Source organism: Melospiza georgiana, chromosome 6, assembly GCF_028018845.1.
Source record: "Melospiza georgiana isolate bMelGeo1 chromosome 6, bMelGeo1.pri, whole genome shotgun sequence".
In the NCBI taxonomy this organism is placed as follows: Eukaryota; Metazoa; Chordata; class Aves; order Passeriformes; family Passerellidae; genus Melospiza; species Melospiza georgiana.
This window is the reverse complement of record NC_080435.1, coordinates 20,927,223-20,948,540: the sequence shown is the minus strand read 5'-3', so window position 1 is coordinate 20,948,540 and position 21,318 is coordinate 20,927,223. Positions and strand designations below refer to the sequence as shown.

General features: G+C 51.3%; 1 protein-coding gene across 2 annotated transcripts in view; it reads left to right on the top strand.

Moving 5' to 3' along the window:
- BAHD1 (bromo adjacent homology domain containing 1) overlaps window positions 1-21,006 on the top strand; it is a 35,761-nt gene extending 14,755 nt beyond the window's left edge. Inside the window, exons 2-7 of one of the 2 annotated variants that reach the window (XM_058026971.1) lie at window positions 4,979-6,622; window positions 9,667-10,025; window positions 11,589-11,748; window positions 12,707-12,783; window positions 14,820-14,911; window positions 17,141-21,006. In XM_058026971.1, the coding sequence (XP_057882954.1) occupies window positions 4,996-6,622; window positions 9,667-10,025; window positions 11,589-11,748; window positions 12,707-12,783; window positions 14,820-14,911; window positions 17,141-17,330 (2,505 nt within the window). In that variant the 5' untranslated portion in view covers window positions 4,979-4,995 and the 3' untranslated portion in view covers window positions 17,331-21,006. Of the gene's footprint in view, window positions 1-4,978; window positions 6,623-9,663; window positions 10,026-11,588; window positions 11,749-12,706; window positions 12,784-14,819; window positions 14,912-17,140 lie in introns of both variants that reach the window. The other variant, XM_058026972.1, reaches the window with a different exon arrangement.
- Window positions 21,007-21,318: the final 312 nt, after the last annotated feature.

Here is a 21,318-nt window from a genome sequence, read left to right as displayed (position 1 = left end):
CAACCTGCCCTGTTGTAGATTTTGAGGAAATATCCTGTGACTCTCCCCCACGCTTGTACATTGTTCACTTCCACTGGTGTTTTCTTGCCTTTCCCCGTATTTCTTCCCCTCTTTTCCCACCCCATTTTCACCCCCATTTCCCCCCACTTTTCACCTCCCATTTCTTTGAAACCCCCATTTATTTTCCCTTTCTTCTTATCCCCCTCTTCTCTTTCCCCCCCGCTCTTCCCCCTGTTTTTTCCCCCTTTCCTCTTCCCTGAGAATGCCGCTTGCTGAGGCTGCGGAGAGTGTGAGAACAGCCAGAGAAATGTAATTTTGGCTTCCCCAGACAGAGCACTGCCACTAGGCAAGATCTGAAAGCAGATAACCAAGGCTGAGGCAGTCCTTCCCAAGGAACCAGCCGGGAGCTCCTCGGGGTGTTCCCAGCTGTGGCTCCGGGCAGCGCGGGTCAGGCTGCGCCCGGCCGGATTCGCTCCCTGTCGGACACATTCGGCTCTCGGGCTGTGGAGCCCCGGGCTCTCATTGCAGTTGTGTGTGATTTATCACGGCCACACACGGGCTGCAGAGCTCCCAGCCCGGTGGTGGAGCACACACAGGCTTTCGCAACGGGGGGATAATTACGGGCGTTGGAGCAGGGAACGAAGCAGAGCACAGTCCGGGACAGCTCCCAGAGATCCTCTCGGCTGTGCCAGAGTTGCCCCACATCCCTTTTTATGAGCCTTTTGGAAGCTGTGGAGGCTGCATGTCCACATGGCTTTTCAGGAGCTGCTGGCAATGAATAATGCGATCCTGGAATGGTTTGAATTGGAAGGGATATTAAAGATCCATCCCTCTGCCATGGCCAGGGACGCCTTCCACTATTCCAGGTTGCTCCAAGCCCCATCCATCCCTTCCAGGCATCCAGGGGCAGCCACAGCTTCTCTGAGTAACCTGTGCCAGTGCCTGAGCACCCTCACAGGGAAGAATTTCTTCCCAGTATTTCATTTAACCCTGCTCTGGTACAATGGTCAGAGCTATGCTGATGAGTGAGAGAAGCCAGCCCTTGCTGCAGCCTAATGAGCTCTGTATAAACAGTTTCCTCCAGAGCATGTGAATGATGGAGCTTTCAATGGATCTCAGGAGAAAAATCAGGACTGGACCCTGGGAAGACAGATTGTAGCTTCCAACAGCTACAGATTTTCTGAATGTCTGAGAGGGAGGCGATGTTTCCACTGACAGGATGTGCATGGCATTCAAGGAACTCACCCGGGGATACCTGATGCTGCTGCGATTTATCCGGATTTCCCAAAGCTCCTGCAAGGCTTCTTCCGTGCAGCACGTTCCTTAGAGCGCTGGGGATTACTTGCCTGCAAAAGCAGCAGGGAGGAAGGAGCCAATCCTCCAGATACTCACAGTTGTAGGGCTGTTGTCACAGCAGAAGCTGTTCCAATGGAAATGGATAGACAGGATTCAAGTAGATGGGGCTGAGAGTCATCGGAGCGGTGCCGCGCGTGGAGAGGAGGATTGGTGTTGTCGTAACTCTTTGTGTGTTATTGAAGTGCCAAATGGATTAGGAGCTTTTAAAGCTTTAATTTCTGCGCTTTTGGCATCGTCTCTTGGAACGCGCGCGTCTCCGTAGTGAAGCTCTGGAGAGGAAATGGGGCTTGAAGGGGTAGTCCCAGACTAGTTTCTTCTAATTTCCCTTGCAATCAAATGCTGGAGAGAGAGAGACAGATGCTGCAGCTGCATGATTACAGAACATGCAGCTGTTATCCCACTTGCTTCTTTTCCTGCTAATGAGGCATCAACTCTCTCCTGAGTTTGCTGTTTGGGTAATGGTATTATTCTAGCACGAAACTAGAAGTGGTTTTAATTTTTCTTTATCCTGATCTGGTTTGGGTTCAGCAGCTGGAAAGATGGTTTTTCAGAACCAGTCTGGTTTGAGGAAGGAGCTGCCCATAGAAGCTGTGTCTGTCCCATCCCTGGAAGTGCTCAAGGCCAGGTTGGATGGGGTTTGGAGGAACTTGGGCCAGTGGAAGGTGTCCCTGCCCACGGCAGGGAGTTGGAATGGGATGAGCTTTAAGGTCCCTTCCAATCCAACCCATTCTGTGATTTGTATGATAAGGAGGCAGCAATTCTAACTAGCTTTAAAGTGCTTGGTGGACTCTGCATGCAGCTGGATAGACTGAGCTGCTTGAAACTTTAATTTCCAACGCCTCAGTGTCTTCTCACCATGAATCCAGTTCCTCAGCCACGAGCAATAAATGGGTGGTTCTGATTTAAGTATCTTTCAGTTCTTCACATTGTCTCGCACTTTCTTGGAGACTTCTGGGCACAGGCAGCTTTTCTGTGCTTTGTGAAGCAATACAAAGGTGGAGAGAGGATGAAGAGCTCTGCCACTCTCCCTTCCCAGCTGGCAGGAGCACAATACTTGCTGGAAGGAAGCTTGGCAGGACTCTGATTTTGAGGAATGATGCATTTGCCTGTCAGAGGGCTGAGTTTGAGCTGTGTTCAAAAGCTCTGTCTCTGTGTTGTGCTGAGGGACGAGCAGGGATTGCTGGATCCCAGGTGAGCTGGGAGCAGGGGCATCCCCCTCACAAAGCAATCCATGCAGTGCAGGTGATTGTGGAGGTGTGGAAAAACCTCTGAGTAGTCCATACTGAGGATAGGTTTTGTTCCATAGTTGCTGGCACTGAATCATAGAATCCTGCAATGGATTGGGTTGGAAGGGATCTTAAAGCTCAAACAGTTCCACCCCCTGCCATGGGCAGGGAGACCTTCCGCTATCCCAGGTTGCTCCAAGCCTCATCTAACTTAGCCTTGGACCCTGCCAGGGATGGGGCAGGCACAGCTTCTCTGGGCAGCCTGTGTCAGGGTCTCACCACCCTCACAGGGACTTTATTCCTAATATGCCATCTAACCCAGCCCTCTGTCAGGGTGGAGCCATTCCCCCTTGTTCTGTCACTCCAGGCCCTTGTTCAAAGCCCCTCTCCAACTTTGCTGTAGGCTCCTTCAGGTGCTGGAATGGATCGTTAGGTCACCTCAAAGCTTCTCCAGGCTGAACAATCCCAGTTCTCTTACACCCCCTTCCCTCAGCCCCTCCCAGCCTTTTCCTAACTTCAGAGCAGCTATGTCATGAACAGTCACAGCTACAGCACCCAGTTTGTAGCAGTTACTCCATCTCATGAGAGCACGAATGCCCCAGGATGTGTGGTACTAGGCTGGGTCAGGCTCCTGCCTGTGGAAACCTGAGAAGAACAAGGTGCCTGATGCTGGGTTTAAGGCAAACCGTGGCTTTTTATTTGGGATTTTTGCTAGAGGCTCAGTCTCTCAGTAGGGACAGTGGAAAATAGGGTGAAAGTTGCAAGGAAATCACTGGTCCATATACAACTGGGAAGAGTTGTCCTCCCCAGGGCACATTCTGCAGGATACCTGTTCTGCCTCTGCCAAATCCTGCTCTGCCTGATCCATTTTTAAAAATTTTACTCTTCCAAACTCCAGAGGTTGCATGTGGTCAGTTTAGCCTTTTGTGCAAGAATAATTCAGTTCTGGAGGAAATTCTGTCTGACTTGATCCTCCTAATTCCCAGAGCCTGATTTTCTAATAAGAAAAATGTAGACATATATAAGTGTTTGTTCCCCACCAAGCTCTCCTCCTGGGGCACCAGCCATGGGATATACCCTGTTTAAGGGGGTGGAGGAACTCAGTCACCCCAAAAACACATTGCCAAGAGGATGACATCTAAAAAAGCACCATGCAAACCCCAGCGGGTTTCAATTCCTGAATTTCCCTTAGTTAATGCATATATAAGTAAGGCAATTAAAACGCATTGGGCTTATTTCAAATAGATAATCTAATTATCAGCTTGATTAAACCATATCAAATGAACAGTTCTTGTAATTTGGGAGCTTTGTTCTAATCACTGCCAAAGCAGTAGGAGCTTTAATTAAAAGCCTCAAAAGTGGCAGACCAGTGTCAATTGAGGGGAGTTACAGCCTGAATCCTGATTGCAGGGAAGAGCAAACCCATCCTAGGTGGATGCTGATAAAAAGATCAGCTCTTTGCTGCCAATAAATGGAATTTGACCATTTTGTAAATACCATTGAATGAAAGTAATTGTCCTTTGCTGCTGTTTCTGGTGCTCGGAGACAGACTTCATTAAATCTATTCCACTATCACTCATTTACACTGACATTTTTAATGTCTCTAGGTTGGTATCACCCAGCCATATCCTGTCTCAACCTTGGACCTCCAAGCTGTAGACTGAAGAATTTCTTAATTAAAAATTGGGTGCTGAATAACTCAAGAAGCCCAGACTTCTTTTTCCTGCCATGAATGTATCTTTGGGGCCCCTCTGCCCATTGTGATTTGGTGTTCGATGCCCACAACTTTTATAAAACACAACTACGGGGAATGACAAGAGCAGTGGGCAGCCAGGTTCCAACCTGCACAGAGATTTGCATGTATTTAATTTATTAATGTTGGCAGGTCTCTGCTTAATAGCCCAGGTTTTCTTTCCACCTGAGTAGGTGGACTTTTTGTTTTTCTTTTGCCTAATTGTCTCAGAAAATGAAACTGGAACAACTTGCCTGTATCAACATGCAGGCAGTCACAGGCCGGGGGTTATTTCTGCTCTGTGCACTGGACCAGCCTTCAGATTTTGGAGATTTGATGGGAATTTGTAAGGTGTTAGGAACAGCATCAGTGGAAGAGGGAGCTGGGTGGATGGCTCTCTCTGTCTGGACCCAGCTTTCCCCAGCTGCTGTGGCATTTGCCATCACCACCTTGCTTTTAATTACTGTCGTGTTCCATGGCTTAATATTAAACCACATCTAATTGCATCCTGTCTCTTAATTGGCTTAACTGGCCATCACCCAAATAGACTCTGCTGTATAGAAACAAGCTTCCCCAAATATTTCCTAATTGGCAGTTGGTGCTTTGTGAGGAGATGGGACCCTCTCAGCGATATTAATAGATGTTTTCTCCCGTTCGTTCCCAGGATTGGACATTGATCCTATGACGCATGCCCGGAAAAAACAACTTTTCCTTCTGAAACATCCAGCTGGTTCTGCTGGCCAGGCCTCGTCGCCAACAGGCAGCAGGAGGATGGACAGGGCCAACGCAGAGCAGCGGGACGGAGATGCCTCGAAGGCTCCAAAGTGTCCCAGTGGGTTTGTAGGGAATGACAAAAGCAAGAGTTTGCGCGAAGTGCGAAAGACGTACCCGCTGCGGAGGCGACTGCTCCCCTCGGTGAGCAAAAAGACCTGCAAGGTCCTCCTCACCAGGCTGGAGGATGTGGCTGGCTCTCTGTCCAAACAGACCCCGAGCTGTAAAAAAAAGCACCTTGCCAGCTGGGTTGAGGGTTTGGGATCTGCTTTGTTCTCGGAACAAGTTCAGCCTGTGGGAGCGGGCAAGAGTGACTCATCCGGGGAGAAGTGCACAGTAACTTATCCCGGGCCGGAGCAGGACTTTGATCCTGCTCCCTCGGAGCCCAGGAAGCGCCGGCTGGCCTCGCTGAACGCCGAGGCAGTGAACAACCTGCTGTTCGAACGGGACGATGGCTTGTTATCCGGCAGGCGCTTCCGCAGGGACTCTGGGAAGGCTGCTGGGGACTGTACCCTCAAGGGCTTGCAGTGCAAAGCCGGTGACAACTGGCCTGCCCTGGAAAAACCGGCTGTGAAAACAGGGAAAGGAAAGAACCGGCATGAGCCCAGTCAGAAATGCAATAGCTGCGAGCATTCGCTGGATGAGGTCTTTGATGATGGGGCAAAGAGGGAGGATGGTGCCATCTCCTACCATCCCACCCCAAAGAGACTGGCCAGCCTGAATGCCGTGGCCTTCCTGAAGCTGACCCACGAGAAAGACCAACCCCTGAAACAGAGGAGTAAATCGGATGGGGAGGGCAAGTCCGAGAACCACTGTTCGAAATCTACACTCAAATGGGCCAAAGCTGGACGAAAGAACTGTGTCAAATCCAAGAAGGAAGTGGCTAGCTTAAAAATGGATGGGCAGCATGACTGGCAAGGCCAGACCCTGGGCACATTTGGGAAAGGGGAGCAGCGGGACTCTTCCAGGCTCTATGGGACAACAGAGCCCGTCACCTACGAGTCGCTGTCTGGCTCCTACGCCAGCACGGAGGGCTTCTACCACAGACTGCCTTTGCTCATGGGAGGACAAGCTTCCATGAAGCCGGAGTATGGAAGACCTGGAGAGAAATCCCCAACCCCCAAACAGGAATTTCATCAGCCTTCCTTTCCCGTGCAGCAGTTCCCTCCCTTGCCTGTGCCCGGGAATCACGCGGATTGTGGATGTCTCTATGAGTCCTCAGATCTGACTCCGTTGAACGGGTTTTATGTTTATTACGGCCAAAGCGGATACAGTGGCTATTCCCCCTGCTCCATTTATCCCAAGGACGAGCTGTCGCAGGCTGCGACCTGCGAGGGGCTCCTGGTATCTTCCGGTTCCTTGCCATCAGGTGCTCACTTCCAGCCCCTGCACTGGTGCAGCTCTCCGTACTGCTGCGGGGAGGGAGCAGCCGTGAGCAGCTACAGCGTCTGCGGCGTGGTGCATGTGCCGGAGGGCAGGATCGGCAGCGTGCATGCGGGACGGAACAGCTACCCCTACAAAATGCCTTTTGCAGCAGGTAAGGTGCAAAGTGCACGCAAATCCCGGCCGGCGTTCCTGGGAGAAGAGGGTGGCTCGGCGCGGTGCCTGCTTGCCCGGAGGCTGGTTCCTTCTGCGAGCAGTTCTCAGCTCCACAGCCGAGCTGCGGCTTAGAAGGGATCCGCCTTCCACCTCCCCTTCCCCCGTTTTTTTGCCCGGGGGGTTTTTCCCACTGAAAGGTCTTGTTGGTGTGGAAAGCAGAGAATCGGTGAAAGGATTTTGGCAGGGAGAAGTTGACTCACGGTTTGTCACGCTGGAGCTGAGGCTGAGCTTTGATCTGTGTAAAACGAGCAGGGTTCAGTTCCTGCACGCCATCCCGCTGTGCCACGCTGAGCCGAGGGTCGGGAGCACACCAGGATGAGTTACTCCCATCCCAAAGCCCCGCTCTGGGGGCTGAGGCATCCACACAGAGCCTGTGGAGAAGCAGGCATTGCCTCTGCTGTTAGACTCTAGCAGTGCCAGCTGGGGGCTGCAGGCTTTTTGGATTCCATGGATTGATCAGAGCTGGCAGGGCTGCATAGGGAATTTCACTGTGGTGGTCTAAGTGCCAGGCACACTGTTAGTTTGGGAATTCTTGAGCCCATCTTTGCTCTCTGTCTGACAATGAAGCACTGGAATGAGAAGGTGTGAGGGGGTATGGAAATATCTTTACCTGCCTGGCTCTCCTCTGTCCCCGCCTGCTTTTCAGACTTCCTGCTTTATCTTGGAGCTTTGCCTCTGCCATTGAAAAATACCTTTTTAAATATTTAAAAGTGGAGTGCTGTGTGGGGGTTATCAGACACCAGCGCTGTGTGTAACGCCAGGCTGGACAGTGCTGCAAACAGTTGGTCTGTAGAGGAGGCTGCTCTCCAGCTGCTGGGAGTGCCAGCGTGGGATCTTTCCACTAACCACGTGTTCCAGCCAAGAGCTGGCACGACTTACCCACTGAGAACAGATTTTCAGGTAGGTGGATGGAGTTTTGGTTCAAGCGAGGCTTTGTCATCTCCCGTTGTAGGAAGCTGCTGAAGCTCAGGAGTGTTTGGTTGAAGTGTAATTTCTGTTTTCCCGAAATATCCCCACTGTCATGGTGCTGCTTCCTACAGCTGCAGCCAGACAGGGCTTGCTGGTGGCTTCAGAGCTCTTGAAAGGGGAGTGCTCACAAGACAACCAGCTCAGCAGTGTGTTCTTGCCTGACAGTTTCTGTGTAGTGCCCCGAGGTCATACCAGTCTACTTTGTTCCTCAGCTTTTGCATGCTAGTGCCTCTGGTTTTGTGCAGCCAGAAGGATGCAGACAGTGCAGACAGAGTATTTTCCAGAGCTCAGCCCTCCCTGTGGATTCAGTGATTTCTCCTGGTGCTGGCAAGGGCAGCAGCAGTTCCAGGAGTGGGTATTTGCTAGTGTGTCACCCCACTGCTGAGATCTTCCTTGCTGTGATTTTCTTGCTGGGAGCAACTTAGATTTAAAAACCTATAATACCAGAATCATTGAGATTTTGGTTTGTGGATTGAAGAATATAAGGAGGTCTCAGAGAATATTGATGGTGCCTTAGGGATTGATTTCTATATAATTATGCACCTCTGAAATATTTTCCTTCCCTAGAGTGAACTGAAGGAGCACTTTGGCTGCAAGCAGCAGGCTCCCATCAGAGAGGGATCCAGCCTGACATGCCAAATGCTGTGTGTTACATCTGTCTGATTTGGTGTCTTCCAGGTGTTTGTAGGGAAATATAAGTGTCTGTGTGATACAAATCCAGGGACTGGGCTGTGATCTTGGGCAGTGGTTGGGCAGAGTGGTGGAAAGGAGCTGGGACAGGCTGTGAGAGCTGCTTTAGTGCCAGTGCCATTGGAGAGGCTGGAAGTGTGTGTGACCAAGGAAGGAGTCCCAGGGGTGCCAGCAAGAGCAGTTCTGCACCAGGGCTTTGACGTTCAGTAAAGATTTTTGTGAAGCTTTATATTGCTCTAGCTCAAGCTTAAAAGCTGCTTTGGTAAGCAAAATACCTGAGAGGTGATTCCTTGCTCCGTGTGTCCTGTGCCTGCCAGTGCCTGGGGTTCTTGTGGCATTTGCTACATGGGGTTGATTTGATTGATTGATTGATTGATTGATTGATGAGGACGACTGTGGCATCCCTTGCACTTACAGCTCCACAGTGGCTTGGCTGCAGCCCTTAGGGAGGGTAAGGTGGGGAGGCAGGAGGCCCAGCAGTTCTTTGGCTGGAGCTGTGTGGTGTGTGGCTTTGGGTGGAATTCTCTCTTCAGATTTGTAAGCGCTGGTCTGAGGCATCTCCTGGAGCCTGACTGGAGCTGTGCTCTGGTCACCCTAAAAAGCACAGTCCCCCATTTAGGGAACAGGGGTGCATGGTGTATTGGTCCAGGAGCTCTTTTCCCGCTGATAGGGCATAATTACAACTGGTTCTTCCCTTGGCCTGGGTTGAGACTTGTTTGTGACTCCTGAGTGGAACAGTGTATTTCTGGGATGCTCTGAGAGGCAGCGTCAGCCAAATTCCAACCTGCTGAGGTTCCTGTGTCTGCTGCAGGGACACAGTTTTGCTGAGGATGCAGCATCTTGTGGTTGTGTTCCACCTTGTTTCATCTTTCTGGACTTAATTTGGAGAATCTTCTCAATTTTCCCTGATTAGTAGAATTTGGCTTTTTGAAAGAAGCTGGCTGCTTTTGGCAGCATGATTTAATCCTTCTCATTGTTTCGATAAGCCTTTTATTTCTTTTATACATATTGACAGGCTGGAACTGCTTTGGACACTGGCCAGCCTTGTGTGTATTCCTGGCTGGCATTACTTGGGATTCAGATGGGTTTGTTGTGGTGCAGTGTCATCTGCGGAGCACTGGAACACGCAAGCTCAGAAATGGCTTTGCTTTTACAATCCAGTGACAGTGCAAAATGAAATTACAGCCTGGAGAGTCTTTACAGCTATAATGCAATAAAGGGAATTTCGGGCAAAAGCGGCCACGGTGTGGGACAGTCCCGGCTGTGTAGTTGCTTTATGTTCCAGATGAGATCCGTGACTCATTTCTTCCCTTCCCTTAGAAGGCTGCAAGTCTCTGGACCAGCTGAACCTCACAATCCCGGTGGCAGGACACCCCGCGTCGCCTGCCCACCCGCTCTCAGGATGTCCCGTGCCCAGCGTGCCGCCGGCTGCAGAGCCCGTTCCTCACCTGCAGACCCCCAACTCTGACCCTCAGACCATGGCCCGAGAATGCCCTCAGAGCTCCAAGCCCCCCAGCGGCTCCAAGTCGGGGCTGCGCAATACTCCGGGCTGCCTGCACGCCTCCAACAGCAAAGCGGCGGGCGGCCACTCCCACCCCAAGCAGCCGCGCATCGGCCGGCGCAGGGCCACCAACGGCTGGATGCCCGTGGGCACGGCCTGCGAGAAGGCTGTCTACGTGGTGGTACGTGTCTGGGTGCTGGGGCTGGGCAGGGACAGCCGCCTGGGAACCTCCAGGCATGCAGGCTTGGGAGTTGCGGGGCCCTCTTCCAGCTGGAGATGGTCACTAGGTGCTGTCTAGAACCTGATGGGAGCAGAGGCACTGCTGGCTCTGTTCCCTGCGTGTCCTGGTGTTACCTTGCACGGTGTGGTTTGGGAGGGGAGGAGAACCTGCTGCTCCTGTGCTGGCCTCAGCTCAAAGGTGATGGATCCTCCCAGCTCCGGCATGTACAGGGGTGGCACCCGAGGCACGTGGGAGTCCATCCTGCTGGGATCATCCTCCAGCTGCTTTCTCCTGGGTAGGGCAAACCTGTCTGAGAAGCTGAGGGTTGTTGTAGCCTCATTATAAGGGGCACATCTAGAGGCAGCTCTCATGAGGTGGCTCTCACTTAGGGTGTCTGTAGCCCCACAAGAATTTCCCAGCACACAGAGGACTGAGACAGTGTAGTGGCTCCCAGGTGGAATTTTTCTAGCACCCAAAATCCCCTTTCTTGTAACTTCCATGGTGGCACAGCCGGTTGCTTCTCCAGGGATTTCCTGTCTGTACTTTCCCATTTGTTGCATTCAGGGGCAGAGACTGCTTCCTGTAAGATGGGAGATTTCCTGCCAGAGAATTCAATTAGGTGCAGTCAAGTCCACTTCAATTGTGAGAGAAGGCAATATCCTTCATCTTATTAAAGTGTAAGAGCTTGAAATGGGCCCCACGTGGTGTCTGGGAAGGTAGGACAAGGCACTGATATGCAGTAGATGTCAGGAGGAAGGAGGGCCATGGTCCAGGCAGGATCTGTGCTGCTGCTTGGTGTGGTGGCACAACCTCAGGCTGCAGGGAGCAGCAGCCAGGGCAGGTTTTGGAGCTTTAGCCTTTGGGACTGTGTCCAGGTGCCAAGGACTGTGCCAGAATGAAGCCTGTCAGGGCCAGGGACTGGCCTTGTGCATCCACCCCTCAGGCTGTCACACCCCAAAGGAGCAGTGAGGCATTAATCTCCTTAAGATGCTTCCAATCCTGCCTGGGAGATCTGGCAGGAGGTTAAACCATCCTGCTCAGGCACTCTGAAATGAAACTCAGAGCAAAAGCATGCTAAAAACCCCTGGTTCATAGTCCCAAAAGTGATTATTTTGTACTGTCAGAGGGTCCAAAGGAATCATTGGCAGTCCTGCTAAGGAAGGCTTTGTGCCACAGCCTCCCTGCCACTCCCTGCCTGCTTTTGTCAAATACTTCATGTTTTATTGGTTTTACCATGTTTGTATCAGAGAAACAGCATTCAAAACACAATTTTCAGTGCCTTTGAATGGGAATGAAAAGCAGGCCTCCAGGTAGGCAGGTGGAAAGGTGATTTTCCTGAAGTTTGTGGTTTTGCGTGCAGAGTGGAAGGAGCGAGTGTGGTTTAATTTGAAATCAGAGTATTAATTTCAGCAGTTAGGGCTTTTGTGAGATGTGCTGTCCCCCTGGTGAGCTGCCCCTCATGGAGGAGAGCCATGAAGTCGCCCTTTGCCTGCTGACTGGATTGTTTGGTCCCTGTGTGTGCAGAACGAGCCGGAGCCGGCCGTGCGCAAGAGCTACCAGGCCGTGGAGAGGGACGGGGAGATCATCCGCGTGCGGGACACCGTGCTCCTCAAATCCGGGCCCCGCAAGAAATCCATGCCCTACGTGGCCAAGATCTCTGCACTCTGGGAGGACCCCAAGACAGGTACTGTGCCAGCACAGTGTGTGTGTGTGCTCGACAGAGAGAGCTGGAAGCAGGGAAGGAATGGATCTAGGGAGAGCTGCAGGCTGGTTTGGGTACCGGGGTGATGCAGAGGAGATGAGCGCCATGGCTTCCATTTGGATTGTTCAGGAACTGAAATGCTCCTTAATCACTCGTCTGGGGCTGATAAATGGAAATCTTGCTGGATATAGAAGCATAGAATATTTGCCAAGTGCCCGTCTTAGCAGCCCTCTCCTGTATTATTTCGTTGCTCAAACATCGGGGGAGCTGCTGTTTGCTCCAATCCAGCATCTGGTCTGGGAGCTGTTGGGAACAGGGCTCTTCTGCAACAGCTCTGATGGACCCCAGTAGAGCTGGGGATGGGATTTGTGGGGCCTTATGGTGAGATCCGGTGTCTGACAGGCAATCCCTGACCAAGGATGCTGAGCCAAATGCTTTAAAGTAGAGGTTGTGCTTAAAAATCAGGAAAAGAAACCCCAAAAATTCTGTAAAAGACCCAAATCAAGGCATGGTGAGGCTCAGTGTGGTTGTGTCAGTGCAGCAGCAATTCTGCCTTGAACCTGGGAATCAATGCTACAGGTTCCCACCTTTGGATGAGCATCTTTTCCAGCTTGTGTGCTGAATGGATTTTTTTTTTGCAGGTGAAAACATTTGATTTTTGAATCTTTGGGGAGTTTTTTGTGCCTGACTTCCTTGGGATGTTGTAACCTGAGTAGAAGGAGGCAAAAGTGTAGTGGAAAAGCAACATGACCGACTCCATGCAGCTTCTTGCTGTAACAAAGGGACACCTAGTTCAGCATGAAATATTTATCAGCCACAGCTGCCTCTCCGTGAGCACTGTGGGAATGAAGGGGATGGAGCAGCAGGAGGAAGCTGGGAATGAGTAGGAAAACACTCAGAGAAGCTGAGGCTTGACTTGTTTTCATCTGTGCTGTTGCAGGGGAGCTGATGATGAGCCTCCTGTGGTATTACAGACCAGAGCACACTCAGGGAGGCCGCAACCCCAGCATGCACCAGGTGAGTCCCCATGGGCCAGGGCATCCCGGGCTCTCTGTGCTCCTGCAGCAGGAGAGGGGCACTGCCCCAACATCTCCTGCATTCCTGGGTGGCCTCCAGCTCAGTACAGCACAGCGCTCTTGGCTGTGATGCAGCTGCTGCCAGATGTGTTGAGTGGTGGTGTCCTCAAAAAGTTGGGCTTTTCCCCCAGATTTATTGTCCTGTGGAGAAAATCTGGGCTCTCAAAAAAACTGCTGAGTTCCTTACATGGAGGATCAAACAGAAACTGTTGAGTGTTGATGTTTCTCCCTTTAATCTGAGAAAATTACAAATACTAAGTAAAAAGTAATTTTGACTGTTACCTTAAGAGTAAGGAAGAATAAGTTTATACTGAGTCAAGATCAGACACCATTCCAAAAGCACATTCTAATTCCTATAGGACTGCAGAGCCTGATGCAAAAGCTCCTGCTGCCATTTTGCAGGAAACTGAAGTGCCTGTGTCATGTGCTGCCTTTTAATAAATCCCTTAATCTGCTTCTTAAACTCCAAAAACGTGTTAGTTTTGTACAGAAACGTGGATGCATCATCCATGCCCTGCATAGATTTATAATGAGAACTAAAGTCTGGCTTGAGGATGCTGTGCCAGGATAATGGAGTTGCTTTTTAAAGAAAAAACGTGTGAATCACTGTGACTTCACGCCTTGCTCTGCTTTGCATGGGCTTGTGTTGGGTGACAGAACAAGCTGGTTTTAACTGGGAATGAAGAATTCACTGCTGTGTTCAACCCAATTTTAAAAACTTGGTGCATTCTTAATTTCCATTACTTTTTTAAATAAAAAGGGAGGGAGGCTTTGAGAGCAGCCAGGGAATTGTAACTGCCTCATTTGCAAGGGCACAGGTGAGTTCCTAAACCAAAATGTGGCACTTTATAAATGAAAGGTGAGTGTATCCAGTTGCATTTCAGTCCAGGGAGAATGCCAGGAGGAATTAAGCCAGGTTTTTGCAAAGCCATTTAAATTACACAATTCTTCAAACAAGAGAGAGCTTGGGCTGAGGGCTGGGCCAGGCTTGCCAGGGTGACTCAGGTAGTTTTGACTCGAGGAGTAAACCAGAACCCCAAGGTGCAGAAGGCAGGTGTGGCATTCCCAGTGTCCCTGATCAACCCTGTCCCCAGATGTTCACCCTTTTGTGAGTTTTCCCTTCCAGCAAAGCAGAAATGGAGCCTGCAGGGAATGCTTCCAGACTTGTACAGGGCATCCATGTTCCCAGAGATCATCTCTGCTGATCTAACCATACCTCAAATTCTTCTCAGTGGCTCTGTCTGGGTTACCCTGTGTATAACCAATCCTGCCTGCTGCAGAGCCAAATTCCCTAAATTACTCTGGGAAAAACTGAAGAGAAGTTTGCCAGTAGGGGTTGTGGCTGATGCTCCTTGGATGTGTTCCAGGCCAAGTTGGATGGGGCTTGAAGCAACCTGGCCTAGTGTAAGGTGTCCCTGCCCATGGCAGGCAGTGGAATGAGATAATCCTTAAGGTCCCTACCAACCCAAACCATAGCAGGATTCTATTCCATGATTCTGAAAAAGGCTGTTGCTACTTCTCTCACCAAACCAGCCTTTTTAATTGGGAGGAGGAAGTGGTTGGATAAGAAGGGTTTCTTTAAGTTTTTAAGATATAAAGATGGATTAGAGAACCCAGAAGGGAAGGGAAGACCGAGGGGTGCAGCCAGCTATGGCCTTGCTGCTGAAGAGCTTTATGACATTGGAAATTTATGGGATATTGGAGCACTTAGTCCGATAAAATGTGCTGGGCAGGTTGAGATGGTGGGAGAGTCCTCTGCTCACTGTTGCTGGATAAAATGTGGTGCACAGAGCACACAGCAGGTGCCTGGGTTACGTGGGACACTGCCTCTGAACAGTATTCACCGTGGGCATGCTTTGGTGATGGTGAAGGTGCAGAGCTCCCCATTCCCGCTCTGGCTGGGTGCGGGTGTGGGGCCGTGCCTCCCGGGGCTCGGGCCAGCTGGGTGACCTGTCTGTCCCCTCCCTCCTCGCACAGAATGAGATCTTTGCGTCGCGGCACCAGGACGAGAACAGCGTCGCCTGCATCGAGGAGAAGTGCTACGTGCTGACCTTCGCAGAGTACTGCAGGTAGGTGGAGCTCTGAACCTGCTGCACTTCCAAACCTCCCCGTGCCTCCAGCCTCTCTCACCCTGGCCATTCCAGCCCCGCTGTCCCAGCCTGCGGGCTGTGCTGTGGCTGGAGCTGGGGTAGTGACCTTGCTCTGCTGCAGGCAGGGAGCTTCTCCTGCTCCACACCCATTACATGTCTGGATTGTGTAGGATCATGGAATCTTTTGGGTTGGAAAATAACCCTTAAGATCATCGAGTCCAGCTGTTCCCCTGGAGCTGCCACGGCCACCACTAGCCTGTGCCCCCAAGTGCCACATCCACACAGCTTTTAAATCCCTCCAGGGATGGGGACTCCACCACAGCCTGTTCCAAGGCCTGGCCATCCTTTTCCTGAAGGAATTCTCCCAATAATCAACCTGAATCTCCCCTGGTGCAACTTGAGGCTGCTTCCTCTCAACCTGTCCCTTGTTCCCTGGGAGCAGTGTCTGACAGGCTCTGGCTGCACCCTCCTGTCAGGGAGTTGAGCAGAGCCAGAGGGTCCCCCTTGAGCCTCCTTTTCTCCAGGCTGAGCCCCCCCAGCTTCCTCAGCTATTCCTGGTGCTCCAGACCCTTCCCCAGCTTCTTTGTGCTCCTCTCAAGGGACTCCCAAATATAGATGCTTGTATGACCACTGCATGTGGTTTCAAGGAAGACAGGAACAGGTGTACAGGAAAACATGGAACTTGGAGCTAAAGTCTAAGTGAGCTAGGAAGAGATCCTGTATGTCCATCCCTTGCTGGCCACAGGTGCCAGACTACCCAAAAACCTGCTGATACAAGTGCCAGTATTCATGCTGGACACCAGATCCTGGGATTTTGGCAGCAGCACACCTTGGTGCAGTGACTTGGGCTGTTATAGTTGAGCTGTTGGTGATTGAACTGCAGCTTTGTCAGTAAGAATTTCCCAGCATCCATATTCCAGCCTGCCATACTGTGATGGGTGCACAGGGCTGAAGGAAAATAGGGATTGAATGGGCACAAACCCATAATGCAAACCAGTGCTTTAAATCTCAGTTCTGCTGGATGCATCTTGCGGTCTGTGCAGCCCTGCCATGGAGGGGATGCCTGAGGCCTCCTCCTCAGCCTGCTCCTTACACAGGGCTCTGCTCTTGGAATTTCTAAAAACAAACTGGTGTACAAACTCTTTAGAAGTTGAATTTTGATCTTGCTTTTGAGACCACATAAAAACCCCAAACAAACAAAAAAGCCCAACCTAACCCCAAGAATAACAAACCAAACAAAGTCAACCAAACAAAATCCCCCATCCCCAAGCTTTGGATCAAAGTAGTTCCTTTCCATTCTAACACTCCAGTCTTCTGGAACAGCTACTGGCAGGAATTCTTTCATGCTCTTCTGGGTCAGGTCACCTTTGAGAGATGTTCCCTGAAGGCATCCTGAATTCTTTGTTTTCCTAAACGTTGGTTCATAAGCATTTAATAGGGGCTAATTAGCAAAAATGAGGCCAAAGCACTAAAAACAAGATTTTAAACCTTTTTTTCTTTAAATTGCTGTCATCTTTGGTGCTGTACGATATCTACCAGTATGGAAATACAAACTTGTGTTGCTTCCTGCAGGAGTTCTCTTTGAACAAAGCTTTGTCCACATTCCTTCCCTTCCCCTGATCCCCCAGCAGCTGCAGTTGTGGCTCCCAGCAGGACACAGGCAGCAGGAGAGGGAATGAGTTCATGGTGCCCAGCACAGGAAGGACACAGACCTGTTGGAGCAAGTCCAGAGGAGGCCATCAGGTTGATCAGAGGGATGGAGCACCTCTCCTATGAGGAAAGGCTGAGAGAATAGGGATTGTTCATCCTGAAAAAGTGAAGGCTTTGGAATGACCTAATTTCCCCTTCCAGTACCTCAAGGGAGCCTACAGGAAAAATGGAGAAAGACTGTTTACAAGGGCCTGGAGTGCCAGGACAAGGGGGAATGGCTTCACACTGCCAAAGGGCAGGGATAGATGGGATATTAGGAATAAATTCTTCCCTGTGAGGGTGGTGAGGCCCTGGCTCAGAGAGCTCTGGCTGGCCTATCCCTGGCAGGGCCCAAAACCAGGTTGGATGGGCTTGGAGCAACCTGGACTAGTGGAATGTGGAACCTAGTGAAAGGTTCCTGCCCTTGGCAGGGGTGGGACAGGATGAGCCTTTATATCCCTTCCAACCCAAAGCATTCCAGGATCCTCTGATAATCCTTCCGATGTGATTGCCCTGCAGATTTTGTGCCTTGGCAAAGCGTCGAGTCGAAGGGATCCCGGGCAGGAAAACCATCATGGTTCCTCCCTCGGAGGAGTATTCCACCCCTCTGCACCGCAAGGTGCCCGAGGACACGGACCCCGAGCTGGTTTTCCTCTGTCGTCACGTCTACGACTTCAGGCACGGGCGCATCCTGAAGAACCCGCAGTAGCGCAGCCGTGGCTCGGAGCGGGCGGCACCGAGCGCCCACCGTGGCCTGGGACACCTGTGCACTGTCACCCACCTCATGCTGCTGCAGGTGGGAGCGCCCAGCGCTCCGCCCTGGGACTGGGAGCGTGCGAGGAGCGGAGCCTCTGGAGGGGGAGGCAGCAGCTGAAAGCACAGCACTTCATTAAAAGCATAAATGAAAATATATACGTAAAAAAAAAATAAATATATGTATATAGATATAGGGATTTGCATAAGTAAATCTATATCTATATATGTATGTAGAGCTGCATCTATTGGGAGGGTTTGCAGGGGATAAAAGCCAGGAAGCAGTGCAGAGGCATGGCTGGGGGAACGGCGCCAAGGTGCAGGAGGGATGTGTCAGTGCAGTGTTTGTGGAGTCTGGCTGGGTCACTCGGGGGTTTTCAGGCCCTGAACTGAGCCCAGTTCTTGGCAGAGCACAGGAGAGTCTCCTTGGTTCCACAGGACAGACTCTGAGGATTCCCATGGTGAGAGCTTCAAAATGCAGCTTGGGGAGCTGCCTGGGTGCAGAGCGGCCTTGTGTCATGCTTGGATAGGTGTTGCTCCACCAGGGAAAGAGGTGACCCCTGTTCTCCCCTGTCTTTTCTCTCACCTCACCACCTAGACTGGGGCTTGGAGCCTGTTCCATGGTGGAGCAGAGGGAGCTGGCAAGGTGGCAGGTGTCACACTGCAGTGTAGGGCTAGAGCTGGTCCTGTCCCAGGTGTCCTGACTGAGCCCACAGGATTTTGTGTCCCATTCCCATGGCCAAGCACTCACCCACTCGTCGCTTGGAAGCTTGGAGCTCACAAAGTGGGCTGTGATGGGGAAAACCATGTTTCCTCTTCTCTTCTGTGTATTGCTCTTCCTCTGATGGCTCAGGGGGCCCTGGATTTTCTTTCTTCCCAGTTTGTTTCCTGTAATGTCGTTTACAGACCCTGCCTGTCCCCATGTGTCTGCAGTGGGAAGAAGCCAGAGGGGGAAGTGGCAAACCCTTTTCTTGTGTGTTTTTGGCTTTTTAAAATTCCTTCCCCATGTGACTGTCCTGATCCTGGGAGTGCTGTTGAAGTCGTCAGCAGCCTCTCCCCCTCCAAACTCATCCCGGTGTCCGAGCAAGCTCACCAAAGTGGCTTTGTGGCTCCTGAAAGGACCTGAGCATCGGGAAAGGTTCGCATGGACCGTGTGAGCCCGCAGGTCCTGCCTCTTGCCTTACCTGTACAGATCCCAGACAGACCTTAGATCCCAGACAGACCTTAGCTTATCTCAACACTAACTTGGAATTTATCCCAAAGCAAACCAAAGGACAGTGTCACATCCTGGGGAGTCACTGCACCAGGCTGGGAGCCCAGCCCGAGATTGCACTAACTTACAGCAGAACTGACCCTGTGCCACCCACATTCCTGCTGGCTGGAGCTGCTCACTGAATCGAGGGATCTGCGTTTTCCCAGTCTTCTGGGGCTTCTGAACTTGTGTTCCATGGTGGAAGTGTCCATTCTGCTTTAATGTCCTGTCAGTGGAAGCAGCATTCCCTGTACTCCCTGGGGACACAGGGCTTGTCACCTTGCTCCAGTGGCCACACACCTGCCTGGCCTGGAGAGAAAGCCCATGGCATCCAGTTCCTTCCATGGAATAGTTCAGGCATGCAGGAGTTCTCCAGAGATTTGCTCTACATACCAAAGAGGGGAATGTGTCTGGAGGCGATGGCTGGAGGGGATGACAAGGTCTGGCACCTGCCACAGCAGGCAGGCATCTCCCTGCAGCTGGTGGATGATTCCTGCTGGAAAATTCCTGTTTATTCCCACCTGCATAGCCCAGGGAGAACACCCAGCTCCAAGAAGGGGGGATCCCAGGTGTGCAAGCAAGAATTGTCAGGTGAAGCATCTTCTCTCACTTATATCTCAAGATACTGTTGGTGTGAAAGGGATTGCCCAGATCTCTCCTGAACAATTAGCTTTGCCCTGGGGGTCTCTTGGAATGACGTGGTGGGGCTGCATTGGGTTGGGAAGTGGTGGCACTGTGGGGACACTCAGATGAAGGGGTGCAAGGAGGCATGGGAGATTGCTCTCTCTGATGCTTCTGGGGGAGGATATGAAGTGGTTTTCCCCTGAGCAGGGAGGGAGGATGCTGGAGAAGTGGAGCTGCTCCTGCCGGTGACACGGAGGGAATGGCAGCTGCCCGGCCGTGGGGGGAGTGCAGCAGCTGCACCCCACAGTGAGTGGGAGGTGATGGGAAGCTCTAAATCCACGTGTTTGGTTTCATGGGGGCTCCTTTGTCCCTGAACCTGAAGCAGGAGAGCCGCAGTGGCCATTTCTCCCTGGCAGTGCTTTGGACACGGAATGCTGCAGGACCCACCAGCCAGGTGAGCCTGAGCACTGCTGCAGCTGGGCCCAGGTGTGAGACCCAGCCTTGGAAACACAGTAACTCACTGAAATTCCTCCTCCTGCCCCATCTCCCCCTGCTCCCACCTTGTCCTGGCTCCTCTCCAGGTAGCAGGGAAGTTATCCTTGCCCTGGGTCCATAACAGGCTCCGGTCCAGCTCTGGAGAGGACAAACCTGAACTCTTCTCATGTTGAATCTGCTTCAGGCCATGAACATTGAGGTTCACGTGGTTGCTGATGCTGTTGTGCAAACAGCATGTAAATGAACTGAAATGTCTTATCCCTAATGAAAAGATTTCCTGCTTTTTTAATCTATTAGATATGGAAATATTTTTTGAAACTGAAAAATGCAGTCAGTAGAATTTAAATTGAAGCGTAATACATGTAAAATATATTTTAGTTGATAATTTTGTAAAATGCACTTTTTTGTGTCTCTTCCCTGGTTTCCCAGATCTGTATTTCATTGTTTACAGATGGAATGAGAACATTCCCTATTCCCTCCTTCTGTGAGAAAGATATATTAGAAGTAATTCTTAAAAAATAAATTTGAAAAATCGTATTGATTTAGAAAACAAACCAGTGCTGGACTGTTCTTCCCATTCCTGCACGAACTTCCAGCCTAGACCTGGTGGTTGCAGGAGTTAGGATTGCTTGGGATCAGATGTGGGTGCTCATGGTTGTGGGATGAGCAATTTGTTGGGTTTTCCATGGAAATAGAGCAAGTGGCAGCAGGATACGCAGGGATTGACTGACTTTTCTCCAGTCTGATCTTGACAGTCACTGTCAGTGGAGTATTTGAGTCTCTGCTGTCCAAGCAGGGCAGGTAGTGGTGACAGATCTTGTTTCAGCTAGGCTTTAGGAGCCCAGAAGGAAGCATTTGGGAAGGTTCCTTTGGAAAAGTGTCTCATTTGGAATGCTCTCTCCACCAGCTTCTGCCATCTGAGTGTCACAGCCCCGTGGCACCAAGTGCCACATGCACCCTGAGGAGAGGTCCAGTTAGCTGAGCCATCTACACAGACATCCCAAGGGGCCAGAAGGATTCCAAGTGGGAGAAGAGCAGACAGGAGTCAAATAACCTGCTTGAGGAGCAGTGAGGAGCAGGAGAATGGGATTGGGAGTACCTGGTGGGAGTGTCTGCTGCCACATGCAGCTGAGAGCTGTTCAGGGGTGCTCCCAGCCAGCCACAGAGCTTGGGGGTGCAAGGCTGAAGGCACAGGCATGTGCAGGGGCTCCTGCACACTCATCCTCAGGGGGAGCAGCTCCCGTGGCCCTGGGTGGTGACACAGCCACTCCCACACATCCTGAGCCGTGGCTCCTCTGGAGCTGTCCCAGGCTCTTCCTTGACTTTCATGGTTTCCATTCCATGTTGAGATGTTCTGCTGCTTCCTGGGGCTATGGCTCTTGCACACCTGGGGAGGGAGGGGATGAGTTCTGGGAAGAAAAGGGGCAGAAGGAAAGAGTAATGTCTGACATGGAATTAGCTCCTAATTTCAGAGAAGGGAGCAAGGGGCATGTGTGGCTTGTGGCCTCAATGCACATTAGCTGGGCATGGCAAAACTGCATCCATAGCCTTTGGATAATCCATTGGACCCCAG